Source organism: Thamnophis sirtalis, unplaced genomic scaffold (genome assembly GCF_051295495.1).
Source record: "Thamnophis sirtalis isolate CommonGarterSnake01/CBP01778 unplaced genomic scaffold, rThaSir2_p1.2 scaffold_2, whole genome shotgun sequence".
Lineage (NCBI taxonomy): Eukaryota > Metazoa > Chordata > Lepidosauria > Squamata > Natricidae > Thamnophis > Thamnophis sirtalis.
Genome location: NW_028261382.1, coordinates 45,947,776 through 45,971,702, shown reverse-complemented (window position 1 = coordinate 45,971,702; position 23,927 = coordinate 45,947,776). Strand labels below are relative to the sequence as shown.

General features: G+C 44.6%; 2 protein-coding genes and 1 non-coding gene across 3 annotated transcripts in view; 2 read left to right on the top strand and 1 right to left on the bottom strand.

The window, feature by feature from the left end:
* The window catches only part of SLC29A2 (solute carrier family 29 member 2), a 30,916-nt gene extending 18,243 nt beyond the window's left edge, over positions 1–12,673 (top strand). Inside the window, exons 9-13 of the mRNA XM_087705297.1 lie at positions 1,812–1,987; positions 2,395–2,500; positions 3,762–3,847; positions 6,399–6,598; positions 10,105–12,673. Coding sequence (XP_087561423.1) covers positions 1,812–1,987; positions 2,395–2,500; positions 3,762–3,847; positions 6,399–6,598; positions 10,105–10,216 — 680 coding nt within the window. The 3' untranslated portion in view covers positions 10,217–12,673. The remainder of the gene's footprint in view (positions 1–1,811; positions 1,988–2,394; positions 2,501–3,761; positions 3,848–6,398; positions 6,599–10,104) is intronic.
* A 4,192-nt stretch (positions 12,674–16,865) lies between these two features.
* On the bottom strand, positions 16,866–16,947 carry TRNAS-GCU (transfer RNA serine (anticodon GCU)). Its single transcript has one exon. It is a non-coding gene; the product is annotated as a tRNA-Ser (tRNA).
* A 546-nt stretch (positions 16,948–17,493) lies between these two features.
* B4GAT1 (beta-1,4-glucuronyltransferase 1) lies at positions 17,494–20,812 on the top strand. The gene is made up of 2 exons (XM_014063996.2): positions 17,494–18,643; positions 19,956–20,812. The coding sequence occupies exons 1-2, from the start codon at positions 17,582–17,584 to the stop codon at positions 20,145–20,147; spliced, it is 1,254 nt and encodes a 417-aa protein (XP_013919471.2). The 5' UTR covers positions 17,494–17,581; the 3' UTR covers positions 20,148–20,812.
* The last annotated feature ends 3,115 nt before the right edge of the window (positions 20,813–23,927 follow it).

Here is a 23,927-nt window from a genome sequence, read left to right as displayed (position 1 = left end):
AAGATTAATTGTGGGTAACTAACTAAGTGAAATGCTTATGACATAAAAAAACTGAATTTGAGGATATCTGCTGCTTATAGTAAAATAGAATAACAGATGGGAATGAAATGATAAATTTGGTTAACTTTGAAGTGGCACGTAAGGATATGGATAAGACATGGAAAGGAAATAAAATTCGAAATAGAAATATGATGTGAAGTGAACTAGGCACATGAGAAGATATTAAAGGGGAAAGCCCGTGCAACGCTTTGTTTATAAAAGAATTAAAAATGTGTAACGAAAAATAAAAATATTGTTTAAAAGAGAGAGAGAAAATAAATCAAATTAGATCTGATTTGTCCCTAAATGACATTCCAGCAATCACCACCACCAGTCCGAACAAGTAAAATTCCAGAGTTATAAATAGGATTTTGGGTGGGGTGAGAGAGGGGAAGATGTAGATTTGGGAACGAGCCTAGAAGAAACCTCTTCGATGTCCCTTAAAGTTAGTGCTCCACTTGCAACCTCCGTTGGGAGCAGAATTTCCTCTGCCAAACACAGCAGTTGCTAAGCGAGTTGCCCCCTACTTAGATGACTATCTTTGCTGCGGTGGTTAAGCAGATCGGTGCCGTTGTTAAGTGAATCGCAGGGCCAGCAATCAAATTTGACACCCACATACACACCGACTTCGCTTGTCGCTGAATTTTGAATGTGTGACCACATTCAAAAACGGTCATTAAGTGTTGCAACTGTTGTAACTCGAGTAGTTGTCACGTATAAATTCCAGTTGCCGAGCACCTGGATGTTCCCAGGGACGTTATGATTGTTGTAAGTGTGAGGACCAGTTGTAAGTCTCTTTTTTTCAGTGCCTTTCAATGGACGCTAAATGAATCGTTGTAAGCCGAGATCTGCCTCCATTCTGATTTATGGAAAGTTGGTAAGCGGAAAAGTTATGGGACCTGAAGACCATTTCCCCCAACAACGCTTGAGGATCCTTGGTTTTACGCATAGTCCTCGACATATGACCACAATAGGACCCCCCGATTTCTGTTGCTAAGCAAGATAATTGTACGTTTTGCCCCATTTTATGACCTTCCCACCGTTGTTAAGTGAATCACTGCAGCTATTAAATTGGCGACATGGTTGTAAAGTGAATCTGGGATAAATAGCAGCCAGTTGCTACCGTCATAAATAGGAACCTGATTTCTGCAAAGAGGGACATGACCTTTGTCTTTTGTCTAAGAGCCAAGGTGGCGCAGTGGTTAAAAAGCAGCACTGCAGGCTACTGCTAGATCAGCAGGTCAGCGGTTCAAATCTCACCGGCTCAGGGTTGACTCAGCCTTCCATCCTTCCGAGGTGGGTAAAATGAGGACCCAGATTGTTGGGGGCAATATGCTGACTCTCTGTAAACCGCTTAGAGAGGCCTGAAAGGCCTATGAAGCGGTATATAAGTCTACTGCTATTGCTATATTGCTATTGCTATTGCTATTCTGTTGCTAAGCAAGATAGTTGTGAATTTTGCCCCATTTTATTATCTTCCTTCCCATCGTTGTTAAGTGAATCACTGCAGCTATTAAATTGGCAACATGGTTGTAAAGTGAATCTGGCATGAATAGGAGCCAATTGCCAAGCATCTGAATTTCGATCCCATGACCAGAGGGAGGCTTCCATGGTCGTAAGTGTGGAAAAAACGGTCATAAGTCATTTGTTTCAGCGTTGCGACTTTGAACGGACACTAAACAGTCACTGTTGTAAGTCGAGGACTACCAGAAGCTTTACCAAGTTGCAACGTCGTTTGATTTTGATGGGCTTTTGCTTTTATGTCTCTTCAGAGGATGGCTCCGCTCTTGTGGCAGACAGTTCCAAGGGAGAACCACTCCCCGTGAAGAACGGAAAGGCCATAGTCGCGGAGCAGGGCGGCTCGGCTTGCCCGCCAGAGATTATGAACGGGGGGAGTGGGGTGGGCATGGATGCCCCCAGCCCCTCCCTTTTCGGTGTGCTCAAGAAGGTAAGAACCATTTGATTTACCGATGGTTAGATAATAAAACTAGAAATTGGAAGAATACTATTATATGTAAGCAAATAATATTATTATCGCTATTATTATATATATGTAAAATGACCCAGATAGTACACCCATTGGAATGAATGACTGCTACACTCCACTTAACAACTGCCGCAGAATAACTCAGAAAATGGGTTGATCAAACGTTTGCCTCGACTTACGACCGTCATGCCTTACGACAGATACGTCAGGCTCCCTTGTGGTCTTATTTCAAGGACTCCCTTTATACTGGGGCTCCGTTGGCTCTGGAACCGTGCTCCATTGAATGCCACTTGAAAAGAGACCACAGGGTGATCCAGATATTGAACGTGGTTCGTGTCTCAGTGCAGATTCTGTTTTTCCCGCTTCAGATTTGGCTGCTGGCCCTCTCCATCGTTATGGACTTCTCCATTACCCTCTCGGTGTTTCCGGCTATTACCACGAGAATCGTCAGTTCCTCTCGGGATGAGTCTTGGCGTGAGTGATGGGTCATTTAATGACAGGGCGGAGGGGGGTGGGACAGTTCCTGGTTAGCCTTGGCTGGAGCTGGGACAGGGATGAGATGGGGATTTGGGGCGGGGGATCCACTCCTCAACGCGTCTCCAAGTTGAAGATCAGGTAGTGGGTAAGAGACGCCCCCGAGGCGGTCCTTGACGCTCTCCGAGCTTGGTGGTTTTCTTGCAGACGTTTCATGACCCAACTAGGTAACACCATCAGTGCTAGTAGGGAGTGGGGTTTGTAGAGAGGAGGAGGAGGACTGTGGGGTTCTTGATTCTCCCTGAGATTGAAAGGAGGAGGAGAGGAAGACTAGGAGGAGGAGAACCACAACTGTGGAGTCTTGATGCTCTCTGAGCTTGGTGGTTTTCTGGCAGACGTTTCGTGACCCAGCTAGGTAACGTCATCAATGCTAGAAGGGAGTGGAGGAGGAAGGGTATGAGGAGAAATATTGGCTCTTGGTGGTCTCTGAGCTCAGTTTCCTTGCAGACATTTCAGGACCCAACTAGGGAACAATATGCAGTGCATGCTTGAGTGACCCCGTCCCCCCCGTGCATGCGCGTGTTTCAGAGACCCGAAAATCAGCTGGCTGGCGGGAGGTGCACTCATGCTCAATGATTGATTTGGTGGGTGGCTTTCAAATTGGAAAGATTTAGCAAGATTTGCCGTATTAGGATCCCGAGCTCTCATGTTTTTTACCATGCTTGATTCCTCTCGTACAAATGTTGATAGAAAGGGAGTATGAGCATCAGGACCTTAATAACTACATCAATCGCAAACGGAAAGAAAGAATCGATGCTGATAATGAAAGTGGGGAAGCAGGGGATGGAGAACTCCGAATGCCAAAAATTTGCTTCCATATGAAACTTAGGAGAAGTTAGGACATTATGAATTATTGTAGGTATAAAAGAATAAGTTACCGAGCAGAGAAGAAGTGAGGATTGAAGGAAATGGCATTAAGTTACTCTTTTATAAAAACATTAAAAGGTTGATTTTGTATTCTTTTACAGTCTTAAATGTACAATCCATTATATTCTCTGCCTAATATGTGTAGGGCTATTGTGCTTTTACTAACTACAGAATGTGTGAAGTAAACAGGACAAGATAAAACTTGGTTTTTCCAAGGCTACATACAGAAAGGCACCAGAAAAGAGATAGGGGCCTCTCAAGAGAGTGTCAAGTTGACTTGACTCACAAGACAAGGTCTAACTCTTCTCTGGGTTCCCCCCGTCCCCCCCTTTAGAGAAATTCTTCACTCCTGTTTGCTGCTTCCTGCTCTTCAACGTGATGGACTGGTTGGGCCGCAGTTCGACTTCCTACTTCCTCTGGGTGAGCAATTGGTGGCAGAAGTGGGATACATTTTATTTATTTTTTAATGTTTTCTATTGAACACAAATTAAAACATTGGCCACAGTGCAACCCTCCTAGCAAAAGTCTTCGCCACACATACTAAGATATAAAGTTGTGCATTATAAACCACCAGGCTTATTGACATGTGGTCTATTATTCAGTATTCCCAAATATAAAAACATCGTATTTCTAACCATGTTGCTTTATTTATATACATTTTTCCCAGTTATAGTTTCATACGTAATTCTAATCTCCATTCTATAAACCTAAGTCTTTGCTAATTCCTTTTTTTGTTCCAACCATCGATAATATTTGTCCCAGACCTTATAATATTCTGATTTGCCTTTATTCTTCAATTCCCACGTCAATTTATCCATTTCAGCACAAGTCAGAATTTTCCTAATTATTTCCTCTTCTTGTGGAATCTCCCTGTTTTTCCAGTTTTGGGCAAAGACCATTTTTGTTGCCTTAATAATATGTAATTAATATAATTAAATAACCCCCTTGTTATATTTATTGTTTGTGATTCCCAAAAGAAATAGTTCTGGTGTGAATCCTATTTCCACTTCGGTTATCTCTATGAGCTACCTTTGAATTTTCCACCAATATTATTTTGGTTTTTTTGCCACGACCGCCACATATGGTAGTACGTGCCTAATTCATGATTACATTTCCAGCAATTTGGTGCTACAGAAGTGGGATAGATTTCTCATCTATGCTGTTTCCCATGGAGGCAGGGGTGGGTTTCAACCGGTTCGTGGCGGTCCCTGAGAACCGGTTGGTCGGCGAACCCGGAAGTAAGTAACTTCCGGGAACGGCGAAGGGCCCAGCCGCCCGCCCGCGCTTCTTACCCGGTTTTGACGAGTTCTGCGCTTCCACGCATGCGCAGGACGCATACAACGCCTGCGTGATCCTCCAGGAGCAGCTGGAGCGTTGCACAGATGCTAGTACGCATGCGTGCATCGCGCGCGTGCACGAGGACGCCGCTGGCCCCATTCCAACCGAACCGGTTGGAACGGGGCGAGAAACCCACCCCTGCATGGAGGGGATGATCAGACATCGTCTTAAAGGAATCGGGGTGGGTTGGGGAGATCAGGGGCAGGTCTACAGGTAATCCTCGACTTATAACCGTTCGTTTAGTGGCCGAAGTTGGTTCACCGACAAAAGGGCGACCGACAAAAGCGCAGCTGACTAAACTGCGGTGATAAAACCGCGAGTTCTGAACTGCGCCGACGAATGACAAAAGCGTGCCAACAAAACCGTGTCGCTAAAACCACAACATCATCAACGCGTCGACAACAGCACGCCGACAGAAGGGTGCTGTAAACCTAAAACTAACCCTAAACCTAACGCTAACCCTAAACCTAACCCTTACATTAACTTAAATCGCCGTTCTGTCAACGCGCTGTTTTCTGCGCGCTGCTGTTGGCGTGTTGATGATGTTGTTTTAGCGACACGGTTTTGTCCGCGCGCTTTTGTCGGGTCACGGCCGAAGTTACAACCGCCCTGCGACAAGTGACTTTTTTCACCCTTACGACTCCTGCAAGCACCCTTACATGATCAGAGTTCGAATGCTTGGCAACCGACTTGTATTTACGACGGTCGCCGCCTCCAGGGGTCAGGGGAATCATCTTTGGTGACCTGCTGACCCGCAGAGTCAACGGAGGAAGCCGGATTCGTTTAACGAACCCTGTGACTAACTTCACAGCTGCGGCGATTCACTTAACGGCTGTGGCAAGAACGGTCCTGAAATGGGGCAAAGCTCACTTAACAACTGTCTCGCTTAGCAGCAGAAATTTGGAGCTCAGGTTTTTTTTTAAGCTTCCTCTCTGTTTAGGGTTAAGGGGATAAGAAATAAAAGTTTGGTTTCCTGGTTGAGGCACCAGGCTAGAAACCAGGAGACCGTGAGTTCTAGTCCCACTTTACCCATGGAAGCCAGCTGGGTGATTTTGGGCCAGTCGCCAGGAGACTGTGAGTTCTAGTTCCTCCTTAGACACAAACACCTGGGTGATTTTGGGCCAGTCGCCAGGAGACTGTGAGTTCTAGTCCCTCCTTAGACACAAAGAGACCTGGGTGATTTTGTGCCAGTCGCCAGGAGACTGTGAGTTCTAGTCCCTCCTTAGACACAAAGACACCTGGGTGATTTTGGGCCAGTCGCCAGGAGACTGTGAGTTCTAGTCCCACTTTAGGCAGGAAAGCCGGCTGCGTGACTTTGGGCCAATCACCAGCAGACGGTTAGTTCTAGTCCCACCTTAGTTACGAAAACCAACTGGGTGACTTTGAGCCAATCACAAGGAGACCGCGAGTTCAAATCCCGCCTTAGGCATCAAAACTAGCTGGATGACATGGGCCAGTCCCTCTCTTTCTCATCCCAACCCGCCTCACAGGGCTGTTGTTATTAGGGGGAAGAAGCTGTGTTGGATACGTTTGCCGTCCTGAGTTATTCGTAAAAATAAAAGCGGGGTATAAATAAATAAACGGGTGTTTTATGTACAAGCTTTGTTGAAACTGGGTTTTTTTCTCTCGCCAGCCACAGAAGCACCTTCGGCTCCTTCCCGCCGCGGTGGGACTCCGAGTCTTCCTCATCCCCATGTTCCTTCTGTGCAACATCCAGAGACAGAGTGCGTGGCTTGTGCTGTTCCACCACGACGCCTGGTTTGTGGTTCTGATGGTGGTTTTTTCTCTGTCCAACGGCTACTTCGTCTCCCTCACCATGTGCCTGGCCCCCAAGTGAGTAGCTTTGTTCCTCCATACTTGTTTCCTTACACTTAAGAATAGAATAGAGTTGGAAGGGACCTTGGAGGTCTTCTAGTCCAACCCCCTGCCTACACAGGAAACCCTACACCACTTCAGACAAATGGCTATCCAACATCTTCTTAAAGACTTCCAGTGTTGGGGCATTCACAACTTCTGGAGGCAATTTCTGTTCCACTGGTTAATTGTCCTCACTGTCAGGAAATTTCTCCTTAGTTTCAAGTTGCTTCTCTCCTTGATTAGTTTCCACCCATTGCTTCTTTTTTTATTTTTTTATTTTTAGTTTTCAAAACAGACACAACACAAAAAAACCCTCTTTCTTTATATACTGTAGAAAGTATATCAGTTGGTTACAATAAATTTTTGTGCGTTTCTTTCACAGTCACCCATGATTCATATTAATTCTAGTATTTTAAATCAAATATATTTGTACATATTACCATTATCCTATCCCCATTCTCGTTTGACTATAATTGTTTAAACGTCCTTCATCATAAAACATACCAAAACTCAAGACATAATCACATACTGGCAATCTCATTTGCTATTTCTAGTATCCCAATAACACTATTCCTTATGGCCTTTTCTAGCTAAACATCAATAACTTTTAGTAACAAAGGTTTCTAATCTTCCTTTCCAAATCACTGTTTACAATTTACATCTAATTTCCCCCTGTTGTACTCATACCTATATACACATTGTTATCATTATCTCTCCTTTATTTGACTATATCCATTATCATAATTCATTTTTTTTCATTAATCTATGTATAGATTAATGTAATCTATGTAAGATTAATATATTAATCTTTTCATTAATATATGTAACCAAACTATTTCTCATCTTCCTTTCATAGGTACCATTCAATATTCATATCCAATTACTACTTGTTATACCAATACATATGTATACATTATTATCATTTTCAATTCTTTATTTAACCATATCTACTGTCACTAAATTTCACTAAGTCCAACTAGTTTGAGATTAAACACTTTCATCTATCAGCCTGTAATCTTTCCAATTAGCTAAACATCCATAATATTTGATAACAAAGTTTTCTAATCCTCCTTTCCAAATCACGGTTTAAAGTTTACATCCCATTCCACCCATTGCTTCTTGTCCCACCCTCAGGTGCTTTGGAGAATAGCTTGACTCCCTCTTCTTTGGGGCAGCGCCCTTGTTGACAAGTAAATAAATTGTTGACAAGTAAATATAAATAAATAAATAAATAAGGTGGAAAAAAGTGAGGCTCTACACTTAGGCAACGAAAACGAAATGCACAGGTACAGTATAGGTGGTACCTTGCTCAACAGTAGTAACTGGGAGAGGGATCTTGGAGTCCTAGTGGACAACCATTTAAATAGGAGCCAGCCGTGTGCAGCAGCTGCCAAAAAAGCCAACACAGTTCTAGGCTGCATCAACAGAGAGATAGAATCAAGATCACGTGAAGTGTTAGTACCACTTTATAAGGCCTTTATAAGGCCACACCTGGAATACTGCATCCAGTTTTGGTCGCCACGATGTAAAAAAGATGTGGAGACTCTGGAAAGAGTGCAGAGAAGAGCAACAAAGAGGATTAGGGGACTGGAGGCTAAAACATAGGAAGAACGATTGCAGGAACTGGGTATGTCTAGTTTAATGAAAAGAAGGACCAGGGGAGACATGATAGCAGTCTTCCAATATCTCAGGGGTTGCCACAAAGAAGAGGGAGTCAAGCTATTCTCCAAAGCACCTGAGGGCAGAACAAGAAGCAATGGGTGGAAACTAATCAAGAAGAGAAGCAACTTAGAACTGAGGAGAAATTTCCTGACAGTAAGAATAATTAACCAGCGGAACTACTTGCCCCCAGAAGTCGTGGGAGCTCCATCCCTGCAGGGTTTTAAGATCGGACAGCCGTTTCTCTGGAATCAATGTTTCACAACCTTGGCAGTTTTCCAGATGGGAGGACTTCAACTCCCAGAATTTCCCAACCAACAATTGCTGGCTGGGGAATTCTGGGAGTTGAAGTCCACCCATCTGGAAAACTGCCCAGAGGGAGAAACGCTGGCCTAGGGACTCCTGCTTGAGCAGGGGGTTGGACTAGAAGACCTCTGAGGTCCCTTCCAGTCCGGTGATTCTATACGTTGCTGTTTACAATCCATAATTCCCCATCCTTTCTCTGTAGCAGTGCCTGCCCTCTGGAATGAGGTCCTTCCCCAGAAGATTGGGGTTCCCATCCCAAAAATGTTCCAGAAATCTTTAAAAACCTGGCTTTGCGATGAGGCAGATGGAAGTCCCAGTTGTGAAGTTTGGTGTTTGCTGTGTTATCGGATGTTGTGATTACAGATAGTCCTTGACTTACAACAGCAATTGGGATTGGAATTTCTGTCCCTAAGCAATATGGTTGTAAAGCCTAGTGTCCCCCTTAGTGACGGCAGTTGCTGCAGTTCTGGTTGCCATTGTTAACCGAATCACAGCTTTAGTCAGCGACGTGATTTCCTTCTGGCTTCCCACAGTCATTCAGTGGGGAAGCCCGCAGGAAGTGGCAAATGCCAGTTCCAAGTTACCCAGTATAAGCTGGAGTTGGGTAGAGGAAGGGAAGAGAAGGAAGGAAGGAAAAGATAGAGAAGGAAGAAAGAGGGAATGAGGGAGGGATGGAAGAAAGAAAAGGATAGAAGAAAGAAAAAGATGGAGGGAAGGAAGGAAGAAAAAGGGAGGGAGGGAGGAGAGGGGAAAGAGAAAGAGGGAGGGAGAGAAGGAAGGAAGGAAGGGAGCCGAGGTGGCGCAGTGGTTAAATGCAGCACTGCAAGCTACTTCAGCTGACTGCAGTTCGGCTGTTCAAATCTCACCGGCTCAAAAGGTTGACTCAGCCTTCCATCCTTCCGAGGTGGGTGAAATGAGGACCCGGATTGTTGTTGGGGGCAATATGCTGACTCTGTAAACCGTTTAGAGAGGGCTGAAAGCCCTATGAAGCGGTATATAAGTCTAACAAAAAAGAAGAAGAAGGGAAAAGATAGAGAAGGAAGAAAGAAAGAATGAAGGAGGGATGGAAGAAAGAAAAAGAAAAGGAGGGAAGGAAAGAAGAAAAAAAGAAATGGAGGAAAGAAGGAAAAGATAGAGAAGGAAGAAAAAGTGAGGGAGAGATGAAGGAAGAAAAAGATGGAGGGAAGGAAGAGGGAGGGAGGGAGGAAAAGATAGAGGAAAGAAAAAGGTGGAGGGAAGGAAGGAAGAAACAGGGAGGGAGAGAAGGAAGGGGAAAGATAGAGAAGGAAGAATGAGGGAGGGGTGGAAGAAAGAAAAAGATGGAGGGAAGGAAAGAAGATAGAAAAAGGGAGGAAGGAAGGAAAAGATAGAGAAGGAAGAAAAAGCGAGGGAGAGATGAAGGAAGAAAAAGAATGGAGGGAGGGAGGAAGAGACAGAAGAAAGAAAAAGAGGGAGGGAAGGAAAGGATTGACTCACTTCTATGACCTTTAAATCTGGACCTTAATTCTCTCCCCCAGGCAGGTCCAGCCGGAAGAGAGCGAGCTGGCGGGGGCCATCATGACCTTTTTCCTGGCATTGGGACTCTCCTGCGGGGCAGCCCTCTCCTTCCTCCTCAAGCTGCTCCTTTGATGGCCTCCCTCCTGCCACTCCAACACCCAGCAAGAGTGTCAAGATTGCAAAGGTTTGGCCTCTGTCTCTCTTGAAGGCTCCATGGGTAACGAACGGATTCCCCCTGGCATGATTTTCCCCCAAACCCCTCCCTCCTTGTGGCAGCTAGGCAAACAGGTGGCTCAGCGGTTAAAGACACTGAACTTGTCGATCAGAAAGGTTGGCAGTTCGGCGGTTCGAATCCTTAGCACCACATAACGGAGTGAGCTCCCGTGACTTGTCCCAGCTTCTGCCAACGTAGCAGTTCGAAAGCAGGTAAAAAATGAAAAATAGGAACCACCTTTGGTGGGAAGATAACAGCGTTCTATGCGCCTTCGGCATTGAGTCATGCTGGCCACATGACCACGGAGACGTCTTCGGACAGCGCTGGCTCTTCGGCTTTGAAACGGAGATGAGCACCGCCCCTTGGAGTCGGGAACGACTAGCACATATATGCGAGGGGAAGCTTTACCTTTAAAGAAGGCGACATTATGGGTTTTTTTTTTTCTGCAGACATCTGAATGTATTGGGAAAGAAAGATTCTGGATTTTTGCAATTGGCACTTCTGCAAAATGTTTGGCAAACAATTTTTTAGGCCACTTCATCAGGCAGCTTCTCATGATGGAAAGTGTGATTTTATTCTGCTCCAGTTTTTTTTTAAAATTCAGCATTATTATTTTGTGATGGACTCCGTTGCATACATGACTGGAGGGCCTGCCGAAGAGAGAGAGAAAAAATACTTCGGGATAGTTTTTAGTATCAAAGCAATCCACATTCTCTTGTTTCCTCCATTGCTTGGGTTGTTTTGGAACCCTGAAATGTATTGCCGAATCTACAGGACTAGTAACTTGGATGACAAAAAGGGACCGGGTTTTTTGGAGGGGGGGGGGAGGAAACAAGTCTTAACTTTTCCAGGAAGGAACGGAAGAATTAATTGTGATAACAGGGACTGCCCCAAAGAAGAGGGAGTCAAACTATTCTCCAAGGCACCTGAGGGTAGAACAAGAAGCAATGAGTGGAAACTAATCAAGGAGAGAAGCAACTTAGAATTAAGGAGAAATTTCCTGACAGTGAGAACAATTAATCAGTGGAACAGAAGTTGCCTCCAGAAGTTGTGAATGCTCCAACACTGGAAGTTTTTAAGAAGATGTTGGATAACCATTTGTCTGAAGTGGTATAGGGTTTCCTGCCTAAGCAGGGGGTTGGACTAGAAGACCTCCAAGGTCCCTTCCAACTGTGTGATTCTATTGTAACTCCTTAAATTGGTCTCATTTTGCTGGAGATCCGGAAGATATTAGATAATTCAGAGCAGAGCTAATTCTGCATGCCTCGTTCTCCCTTACATGGTAGGCTGGGCTGAAACAGTTTGAAAAAGGGTGAAAACAGAAATCCTCAGGTGAACTGAAAACGAAGAGGGCCCAGAATACATTGGAAAAGCACCTTGGCGTAAAGAACAGGGCTGGGTCTCATATTACGGGATAACTTTTCTGGGTTCAGCCGAGGGACGGTGCAGCTTTAAGTAGCACTGATCCGATTTCATTTGGCATTTGAATAAAAATAGAATTCAGACTGTTCACCACTCTGCATGTAAACAGAAAAGTGGTTACTCTGAATTAGAAAGGGAACTATGGAGTAACTCTGGTTACTCGGTCTCTACCTCTCATTCGTTCCGCTTAGTGAGATTACGGTAGCTGCTTTTTTTCAACTAAAGCTGTTTTTTTTCCAGGGGGGTGAGAAAAACATCCGTATATAGCCGTTACCTGTACTGTGATTAGCTCAAGAGAAGGTTTTAAACCAGGGATGTGCAACTTTGAAGACTTGTGGACTTCAACTCCCAGAATTCTCCGCGTTGGCTGAGGCATTCTGGGAGTCGAAGTCCACGGGTCTTAAAGTGGCAAGATTGGACAGTCCTGGTTTAAACGATAATTTCCTTTGGGAAACCTATGGCCTAAATCCTGCCCTAGCAGCAGTTCGTGGCTAAGTTTAGATCAGTCTCGTCGAAGTCCTTGTCTTTTAGATGTGTGGGAACTGCAACTCCCAGAATCCCCTTGTCCTTAGGCAAATTAGCTAAGAATTCTGGGAAATGCTGTAAAGGATTTCCTAGAGAAGGCAGTAGATTCCTTCACAGGGATGCTGGTTTGGTCGAGGTTTGGAATCTCGGAGGACTTCCAGATTTAAACCATAGCCTCTTACATCGTCATCGTCGTCATGATATTAAGTGTACCCTTATCCCTATTGTGGCCTAATGATGGTTAGATGGCTCCGAAGATGGCAAAAATTGCAAAGAGGGACATGACCTTTGTCTTTTGAAAAGATCTAGTAAGTGAGCCAGTTTATATCAGAGCAAAAACTTAAAAGTGTGTCCCTTCAGTGTTTTCAAAAGGGAAATCTTCTTTTCATGTACATTATATCGTGTGTGTGTGTGTTTTTTTTTTTTTTTTTTAAAGATAATTATTTTGCTCTTATTTCGGGGAGTGGCTAATGGGAAACATATTACGCGCTAATAAAATAATTTTTTTTTTGACGTGTTGGTTTTTATTGAATTAACACCCCTAGAAAAATGTGTGTAAATATGTTTTATTTTCATTTTCATTTTCATTTCATACAGTCACATATATACTGTGCATAACCGGGGCCATATAACATTGAGCAATAAACACAACCATCCTTGTCAACAATACTCCCCAAAGTACAAACCCAATGTACCACTTCAACCCTCCATACACCCTTTCTTTCACCCCCCTCCAACTTTCTTTTCTCCCCTCCAACATTCCCCTCTACCCTACTTCCCCTCCCCCTCTATCACTCCTCTCTCCCAATACACTCCCTCCCTTCCATCTCACCCTCCCTCCGATCCTCTCTCCCACCCTCTCTACCCCTCTTTCTTCTTTCCTTCTACTCCTCCCTTCGCTGTATTTCTACTATCTATCAATATATTCAACTTCCTATTTTTACACTAGAATTAAAAACGCAACAGTATACAAGGGCAATCATATTAATCACTTTAAAATCCAACACATACTATGTCCCCCCCTCCCCCCTAGGACCCCACCTCCCTTCCCCCCCCCTAGAAAAATGGAGGTGGGGGGGGGAAGCATGAGGACCCAGATTGTTGGGGGCAATATGCTGACTCTCTGTAAACCGCTTAGAGAGGCCTGAAAGGCCTATGAAGCGGTATATAAGTCTACTGCTATTGCTATTGCTATCTCCACTTGGAGAGATTAAACAAGAATGGTTTGTCGAAATTGGTCTGGCGTTTGATGTGTTTTTCAAAAAATCCACAGACACGGCTACTGTACAGCTGAAAAATTACAGAGAGAACATTGTGTCCCCTTAGCAGAAGGAGGACGTTGTGCAAATTTGGAAAAAAACAGGGTTGTGTAAAGTCGTGGTTAACCGTGGATTTCTGAATAGAATCAGTGTCTTCCTCAACTTTGCACATCACTCGGAGAGCTTTTTCTGCCAAAGAAAACGCTTCGAAATAATTTCGCCCTCTCGAGTTGCGTGGCTTTTTAAGATTCGTCTGGGGGGAAAAAGCAAATTGACCAATAAAGAATATATGGATGAAAAGGCTGGTTTGTTTCTGTAAGATTAAACATTGTGCATCGTTTCTTCCACTGAATGTAGTTTGATATCATTTCCTACGCTATACATAAAGGCGTGCAAATCCCCTTTTAAGGAGCTAAAAGACGCTACCAGCATTGGAATACATGCTGATATCTGTTTAGTTATAACATGACTCACTGTGTTGTATCCAGCCCTCTCAGTTCCTGGCAAATAGATGGGGAAGAAATGGAGGGAGGGACAGATTTTATTTTCCTGGGCTCCAAGATCAGGGCAGATGGGGACTGCAGCCAAGAAATTAAAAGAGGCTTGCTCCTGGGGAGGAAAGTGATGGCAAATCTAGGCAGCATCCTAAAAAGCAGAGACATCACCCTGCCAATCAAAAGTGTGTCTAGTCAAGGCTCTGGTTTTCCCAGTTGCCATGGATGGCTGTGAAGGTTGGACCATAAGGAAGGCTGAGCACCAAAGAATGAGGGCCTTTGAAGGATGGTGCTGGAGAAGACTCCTGCATTGAGTCCCTTGGACTGCAAGGACATCCAACCGGTCAGTCCTAGAGGAGATCCACCCTGGCTGCTCTTTAGAAGGCCGGATCCTGAAGAGGAAACTCAAAGACTTTGGCCACCTGATGAGAAGGAAGAAGGACTCCCTGGAGAAGAGCCTCATGCTGGGAACGATGGAGGGCAGAAGAAGAAGAAGGGGACGGCAGGGAATGAGGTGGCTGGATGGAGTCCCCGAAGCAGTCAATGGACTCCAGAGGATGGGAGAGGACAGGAAGGCCTGGAGGAACATGGTCCATGGGGTCGCAATGGGTTGGACACGACTTCCAAGTGTTGTATCTTGTGATTTATGATTGCAAGGTTTGGTGCTGTGCTTAAGTCAACGATAGGCCAAAAAGAAGAGCTTAAGCGAAGGCTTGAAAAAGAAACCGCCTTTTATTTTGATCAAAGCAAAGAACTGGGTAGACCATTCCATGAATATACAGAGGGGCATGTAAGGAAGATCACACCTTGGGGAAGGTATAGCTTCCTTTTACACCTTGGCGACATCAGCTTAGTGCCCAGTTCTGGCCCCCTGGCCCATGCCCGCCTTGTAGCCCTGCATTGGCTGGGCAGCAAGGAACCGAGGGGCTGCGGGGCTTAGCAACATAGGTATATGCCCGATGTCACCCTGCCGGGCCATGACATACCCCACACCAGGCACAGAGTTGAACACAACACAAGATAAATCGGATCACGGGTAGAAGCAAATGGCAGAGGCAATTCTAATTCGTTCAGAAGCGAAATAGCAAGTGATTATTATGTCCCACTAATTCTACCTATTCTACTTTTCTTATGTCCCTTCATGATGAATGTATTTTTTAGGACAACAATGATTATCATTTATCACTTCTGGCTTTTATGTACACTGAGAGCTTAAGCACCGAAGACAAATTGTTTGTGTGTTCACACTCACACTTGGCCAATAAATAATTCTATTTTATTCTTCATTATTATATTATATTCTTCATTATTATATTATATCAGTTTTTCTGTTCTTCATTATTCTGTTCTGTTCTTCTCTTCATTCTTCTATTTATTCTATTTTTAGTCTATTCATTATTCTATTCTTCATTATATAATATTATATTCATTATTATATACTTCATTATTCTATTATATTCATTATTCTATTCTTCGTTATTCTATTCTTCATTATTATATTCTATTCTTATTCTATTCTTCATTATTATATTATATTCATTGTTCTATTCTTCATTATTCTATTCTGTTCTTCTCTTCATTCTTCTATTTATTCTATTCTTAGTCTATTCATTATTCTATTCTTCATTATTATATAATACATTCATTATTATATACTTCATTATTCTATTATATTCATTATTCTATTCTTCATTATTATATTCTTCATTATTATATTATATTTTCCTTATTCTATTCTTCATTATTATATTATATTCATTGTTCTATTCTTCATTATTATATTATATTCTATCCATTATTCTATTCTTCATTATTCTATGCTTCTCTTCATTATTTTATTCTATTCTCCTTATTCTATTCTTCATTATTATACTATATTCATTCTATTCTATTCTTCATTCTTTCTTAGTCTATTCATTATTCTATTCATTATTATATAATATATTCATTATTGTATACTTCATTCTATTATTCATTATTTTATTATTCTATTCTTCATTATTTTATTCTATTCTTCATTATTATACTATATTCATTCTATTCTTAGTCTATTCATTCTATTCTTCGTTATTATATAATATATTCTTCATTATATTCTTCATTCTATTATATTCATTGTTCTACTCTACGTTATATTCTATTCATTATATTCCATTATATTCATTATTATATTCTGTTCTATTCTTATTGCCATGGTGGCACAGTGATTAACTAGGGCCATTAAGGTTGTAAAATGGGGCAAAATTTCCTTAAGAAAAGTTCCACTTAGCAATATTCTATTCCTATTCTATTATTCTGGATTGTCCCACGGATGTTTTAAAGATCCTAAACTTGCAATTCCGTGGGAGTTCACCCTTTGACCACTAAATTATCCTGTATTTGGGGTTTACACAATTCGGTGAATTTGGAAATTACCCAAATAGGAGAATGCAGAACCAAAAGAAAACCCCACACATTTTGCTCGCTTTTCCCAACAAATATATTGACTCTATGCATTGGGGAGGGGTGTGTGTGTGTGTGTGACCCCCCCTCCAGCTCGGCTTTCCAACACCTGGCGCTTGCTCCTTGGCCAAGGGCTCCACCTCCTGTTGGGGATGATGGGTTTTGCAAATCCCAGCCCACCTGTTTGCAGGGCTTATGCATTTCAGAGCCCCTCCTAAAACAAGGGAAGACTCCGGCTCCCATCAATTTTGGGATGGAGAGCCAGGAATGCACCCCAAAAGAGAAAAAAATTCATTCCTGGAGAAAGACCCTTGCAAAGGACGGGAAGGGTATCTTCCCCACTCTGCTTTAAACCTCCTTTTTCTTGGGGTTGCAAAGCAGAACATAAGCTCATTTTTGGGGTGGGAGACGTCCCAAAACGGTAGCGACGAGGGTGGGATTCGAACCCACGCGTGCAGAGCACAATGGATTAGCAGTCCATCGCCTTAACCACTCGGCCACCTCGTCTCACGGAAGAAGGCTTGCTCTCCACCTGGTCTATGCTGGCTTGCTGGCTTTGCAAACCGTGATTTGCAAAGAAACAAGCCTTTTGCAATAATAATAATAATAATAATAATAATAATTGGGGTGCATGTTTGTGTTTCTGCTTTGGCGCCCCCCTTCTTCTTACACCCCCCCCCTCCGATCCTTGCAATCCTCCCATTGCAAACCCTCTCCAGCCCCCCCTCCTCATGCAAACCCCCCCTTTCTAAAGGGGGGGGTCAGCAAAGCCCACCCACTCCCTCCCACGCGCGCAAAGAGCGGGCGGGCATCGCGCCAAAGGCAACGGGGAGCCCGCGGGCGCTGCAAAAGCCAAAGGGGGCGAGGGGTATTTTGGGGGAGGAGGGGGGGGTCTCGCAGAGGCTGCTTTTTAATGCTTGCAGTACCTCCTCCTGCTGAGCAGGGGGCGCTGGAGATCAACCCCCCTCCCACACACACACACTTTCGATTTGCAGCCGGCCGCGAGGCTGGTCCTGGGCAGCTTTTGCAAGGTTTTGCTTGCCTTTATTTTTTGCAAAGGGAAAGGGCGCCACGGGGAGAGCCAATGGGCCAAGCTTGAGCCCTGGTCTCTGCACCCCCCCCCTCCCTTTGGCCCCGCCCCATGACCTGCTCCTGCTTCCAGGCGCTCCTCCTGGCGCTGGGGCTGGTGGCCGGCTTGCAACTGCTTTATTTGGCTCTGCTTTCCGGGTGGCACGGGCAGGAGCAGAGGTCTCGCTACGCCCAGCTCTTCCAGGCTCGCCATGCCTTGCCAAGCGACGGGCACAAGCAGAGGCTCAAGCCGGTGCTGGCCAGCGGAGGCACCCTGGATGCCAGCGGGCAGTACCGCATCTACCGGGACATGTTACGGGCCTCTTGGGATAGAGAGGACCGGCAGGACGTGGTATTGGTCACTCACACCAGCTTGGGCAACTTGCACCACGCTCAGCAGCTGGTGGAGCGGTGGCACGGGCCAATCTCGGTGGCCCTCTTTGTGCCAGGCGCAGACGACGTGCGCCAGGGCACGGCAATGGTCTACGCCTTAGCCGTCCTGTGTGCCCCCCTCCGGCAGTGGCTTCGGCTGCACCTGGTGTGTCCTGCCAACCAAATGGCTTCCTTCCCCGAGCAGGAGCAGGATGAGGGGCAATTTGCCCGTCTCCGGTCCTGCGGGGATGTTTTCGCCAAGCTGGCACAACTAGGGGCTGGCCGGCGTAACTATGCCATGGAGGTTGCCAATGCTTCGTACCCCAACAACCTGCTGCGCAACGTAGCCAGGGAGGCAGCCGGCGGGCACTGGGCGCTGGTGGTCGACATGGATATGGTGCCCAGCGAGGGTCTGCGAGAAGATTTCCTGGCCTTGCCGAAAGCCACCGTCGAGGGGACACCGCGGGTGTTTGTGGTGCCGGCCTTTGAGATCCGTCACACACGCCGGATTCCGGCCAGCAAAGCGGAGCTGGTACAGCTGTATCAAGTGGGGGAGATCCGGCCGTTTTACGAGGAACTGTGCCCCCGGTGCCAGGCACCCACAAACTTTTCCCACTGGCTGAACCTTCCCGTGGGGGGCTCCCTGCGTGTGGCCTACGAGGTGGCGTGGCGAGACCCTTGGGAGCCCTTCTATGTGGGTGCTACCTCAGTGCCGCCCTACGACGAACGTTTCAAGCAGTACGGCTTTAACCGGATCAGCCAGGTAACCAAGCAAGGAGAAAGATCAGGAAACTGGCAAAATCCTATGGTTATTGTTATTGGTTTGATGTGTAAGACCTATCATCTCTCTCTCTCTCTCTCTCTCTCTCTCTCTCTTTCTCTCTCTCTCTCTCTCTCTCTCTCTCTCTCACTCACTCTCTCACTCTCTCACTCTCTCACTCTCTCACTCTCACTCTCTCTCACTCTTTCACTATCTCTCTCTCTCTTTCTCGCTATCACTCTATCTCTATCTCATCTGTCTATATATCTATCTATATTTATCTATATATCTATCTTCTATATCAGTGTTTCTCAACCTTGGTGACTTTAAGTCCTGTGGACTTCAACTCCCAGAATCCTCCAGCCAGCATACTGGCTGGGGAATTCTGGGAGTTGAAGTCCACAGGACTTAAAGTCACCAAGGTTGAGAAACACTGTTCTATATCATCTATCATTTATCTGTCTCCTGTCCATCATCTATCTATCACCTATGTCTGTCTGTCTGTCTATCTATCTATTATCTATGTATCTTCTATATTATCTATCATTTATCCTATCTATTTATCTATATCTATCTATCTATATCCATATCTATCTATCATCTATCATCTACAGTTGTCTGACTATCTATCTATCTATCTATCTATCTATCTATCTATCTATCTATCTATCTATCTATCTATATCCATATCTATCTATCATCTATCATCTACAGTTATCTATCTATCTATCTATCTATCTATCTATCTATCTATCTATCTATCTATCTATCATCTATCTATCTATCTTCTATATCATCTATCATTTATCCTGTCTATCATCTATCACCTATATAATCTGTCTGTCTGTCTGTCTGTCTATCTATATCTATCTATCTATCTATCTATCTATCTATCTATCTATCTATCTATCTATCTATCTATCTATCATCTACCAGTATCAGTCATCTGTCTCATCTATCTCATCTAACCATCCATCCATCCTATCTATCTATCTATCTATCTATCTATCTATCTATCTATCTATCTATCTATCTATCTATCATCTATCTATCTATCTATCATCTACCAGTATCAGTCATCTGTCTCATCTATCTCATCTAACCATCCATCCTATCTATCTATCTATCTATCTATCTATCTATCTATCTATCTATCTATCTATCTATCTATCTATCTATCTATCTATCTATCTGTATCAATCATTTGTCTCCATCTGTTTTTATGCCACCCATCATCTCCCACACAAGGTGACTCTCATGATGCTGTTGACACACATGTTCATTAACCTTTTCTTTTCTTCTCTTGTCCTGGCAGGCCTGCGAACTCCACATTGCCGGCTACCGGTTTGCAGTGCTGAGCAATGCCTTTTTGGTTCACAAGGGATTCAAAGTGGCGGGAGAGTTCCACGCGCAAAAGGATGCGGAGAACCAACGCAACAAGATCCTTTTCCGACAATTCAAGCAGGAGCTGAAGGGCAAATACCCGGAATCGCTTCGGAGGTGTTGATTTGCACTTGTAACTTTGCAGAGTTTAAATTCAGCTACTTTGAACTTGGAGTGGAGCTACAGACCGGACGAGAAGAAACTCTATTTGCAGTATAATTGTACGAACAAGTTGTGGGTCATTATTTTATTTACTAAAGAGAGTTTGTGTCATTGGTTTCATTGCTGCCCTGTATTAGTCAGATTCTGACTGCCGTTTTGTACTACAGGCTGACAGAATTAGGTCCAAGAATTATGATGTTGTGAGAACATGGAAAAGAGCTTTTACTTTTGAATTCTGAGACATGAAATAGGAGAGCATTGTGCAGCGAGAATTCTTCCATTTTGTGCCTGACTTTCCTTCTACAACTGGTCGCTGCAGTGACTTGTTCTGCACAGTGAGAAAGGATTGCATGGGTCCTGCAAGAGAAGTGCTTATTCCTGTACCTTAAAATAACAAAACCCCTGTTAATTAAAGTGAATAATTTCAAATGTGGGTTGCTTTGGTCCTGTTCGTTTGCTACCAATCCATATTTAGAAACATTCCACGTTATGAAACATTGTTGTGGCCTTATGTACGATCAGTTTGTGCAGTCTTTTTCTTCTTGTTAGTTGCGAAGTCGTGTCCGACCCATGGACAACGTTCCTCCAGGCCTTCCTGCCCTCTACCGTCCTCTGGAGTCCATTGAAGCTCATGTCGACTGCTTCGGTGACTCCATCCAGCCCCCTCCTTCTCTGCCGTCCCCTTCTTCTTCTTTTGCCCTCCATTGTTCCCAGCATGAGGCTCTTCTCCAGGGAGTCCTTTTTCCTTCTCATCAGGTGGCCAAAGTCTTTGAGTTTCCTCTTCAGGATCTGGCCTTCTAAAGAGCAGACAGGGTGGATCTCCTCTAGGACTGACTGGTTGGATGGCCTTGCAGTCCAAGGGACTCGCAAGAGTCTTCTCCAGCACCATCCTTCAAAGGCCTCTTCTTATAAAAGGTATTGTTATGGCTTGTGGCCCAGCCAGCTAGATGTTTAGACTGGATTTGCAATTTATTAGTAATTAGTAATTTAATAAATTTATATGCCGCCCAATCCCGTTGGCATTTTTGTCCACTTATAGGGCCTTCCCAAGGACCCGAAATAGGCAAATGTGGGTGTGCGAGGGTATTAAAGGTATTATTGAAGGATATAAGCTTTTCCAAGCAAGACTGCCTTTTGCAATTGACTGAGGGGGATTTTGTCAATGCCAGTGATGTTCAGGTGGTACTTGAAATATTTTGAGATACTGGTCCTATCTTTGTTTTCTTTTGCCACAGTCATTCTACTTCTATTTGCAGGTCTTCGTTTGTTGATTATCTCCAGTTCTTCTTTTCTGCTTTCTCCAGATAGTGCTGTGTTCATGTTTCTTATCGATTCATTGCACAGTCGGCCAGATAGTTAGACTGGATTTGGCATTTTTATCCACCAGTGGCTCAGTGGTAAAGACGCTGAGCTTGTCAATCGAAAGGTCGGCAGTTCGGTGGTTTGAATCCCTAATGTCGTGTAACGGGGTGAGCTCCCATGACTTGACCCAGCTTCTGCCAACCTAGCAATTCGAAAAGCATGTAAAAATGGTGGGAAGGGAACAGCATTCCGTGCACCTTCGGCACCTTCATGCTGCCTACATGACCACAGAGACATCTTCAGACAGCGCTGGCTCTTCGGCTTTGTAACGGAGATGAGGACCGTCCCCTAATGTCGGGAACATACCTTTACCTTTATTGATTATTTGCACAATCAACCAGATATTTAGACGGGATTTGACATTTTTATCTACCTATTGAGCCCGTCCCAAAGAGCTGAGATAGACAGATATTATTCAATAATATTAAAGGGTGTAAGCTGTTCTGAGTAAAACTGCTTTTTGCAATTGACTGATCATGAATGTGTCAATGCCGTTGGTGTTCAGATGATGCTCCAGTTGTTTTGGGATTGCACCAAGGCATCTATTACTTCTGATAGTATCTTTTCTTTCTTTTGCCAGTAAACATTACTTTTATTGTTAGATTTCTTTCTCCAGCCACCTCATGCATACTCTCGAGGTTTATCCACCTATTATTTGGGGATAAAAAAAGGGATAGCCTCTGTAGCTATTGCAATATTACATTGATATTTGGGAGTTCATCCTTTTCGAAAAAGGCTCCTATTTTAAGGTTTGAGAAGGGGGAAAAACACTTTTTGTTTAGTTTTTCAGTGTTTTTCCCATTTTACTATTTATTTTTCCTCTTTCCCCTCCAGGGGGGTTCTATTTTTCCGTTGCTATGGGAACGCCTCTTTCCGCTTCCGGCTTCCCACAATGCCGTGTAGCCAAAAGAAGGGAGGGGGGAAACCACAGAGAGGCTTGGCTGGAAGGTTCCGGGATCATAGACATGTAAGCCCGCCTCCAACGGCCGGCATTATCCGCCGCTCGGATTGGTTAAAGAGCCGTGGGCGGGGCCCACGGAGGGCCACTTCCGATTGCGGAAGGGAGCCCGAGCGGCGTCTACGCTTTGCGCGGCTCCTCCCCCCAGGTAATGAAAGGGGTCCAGACGCTTTTCCCAGCACCCCCCTTTTTCTGGGTGTTCATTGGTCCCGCCCATTCCCATCATATGCGTTTGGGCGAGCGGCGGGGCGACTGTGGATTAGACCACTAACCGGGTTGGGGGGCGGGTACACATTCGCGTGTCTGTGCTTTTGTATGAACGTACATGCGCATATACGTAGGATTGGCTTCTCCTGGTTGCGTTCCCCGTTGAAGACGTATCGTAGTGGGAGGAAGTTCCTCGACGTATTTCTGACTTTCCCTTTTTATTTTCTCTCCTCCCCCCCCCTCAAGGAATTGGTAATCCCTTCCCCCATTATATTAATAGGGGAACGTGGTTTAGTCCATTGCATTATGGGGGGAAGGATGGGGGTGCAATATTGATGTTTTATTCATAAACCTTTATAGCATTTTGTGGTTTTCTACCTGGGTTTTCTTGGCAGTTCCCAAACAATGGTAAATTTCATTTTAAAACAAATGGTCAAGCAGGACAGCGGGATAGCTTAAAACCTGCAGCAGTAAACCAAGCTATTTTAAAATGCCCATTGGAACAAAACCATTTGCAAAATGTTGTCCTACAAATGAATTATTTTTTAAAGAGAGCAGATGATGATCAGTGAGGCCTGAAGACTCATGAACAAGCCGAAACGCCTGGGATGGCCTGATCCTTTCCAAATACGTGCGACTACGATTCCCATCAGCACGGTCGGGGATGATGGGAGTTGTGGCTCCATGCATGCCTGGGGTACCGCAATGGGAACACAGCCCAGGCGTAAGCTTTAGAAAGGCTGTCTTCTTAGCCTCGTGGCTCAGGGGCTAAGACGCTGAGCTTGTCGATCAGAAAGGTCGGCGGTTCGAATCCCCAGCACCACGTAACGGAGTGAGCTCCCGTTACTTGTCCCAGCTTCTGCCAACCTAGCAGTTCGAAAGCACGCAAAAAATGCAAGTAGAAAAATAGGAACCATCGTTGGTGGGAAGGGAACAGCGTTCCGTGCGCCTTCGGCATTGAGTCATTCCGGCCACATGACCCCGGAGACGTTTTCAGAGAACGCTGGGTCTTCGGCTTTGAAACGGAGATGAGCACCGCCCCCTAGAGTCGGGAACGACTGGCACAGATGTGCGAGGGGAACATTTACTTTTACCTTTATCCTTAGTCTCAAATGACCATCCTTATTGGGAGCCCCCCAAAATTCTCAGTTGTGTAATGACTACGTTATAGCCCTTGACTTTACGACCATCCGTTTAGTGACCGTACAAAGTGAA

Excerpts from the sequence above, each read along its gene's own strand:
- B4GAT1 (XM_014063996.2), top strand. The coding sequence starts at position 17,582 with ATGACCTGCTCCTGCTTCCAGGCGCTCCTCCTGGCGCTGGGGCTGGTG. Across the intron at positions 18,644-19,955 it reads GCTTTAACCGGATCAGCCAG|GCCTGCGAACTCCACATTGC; the intron begins GTAACCAAGCAA and ends TTGTCCTGGCAG.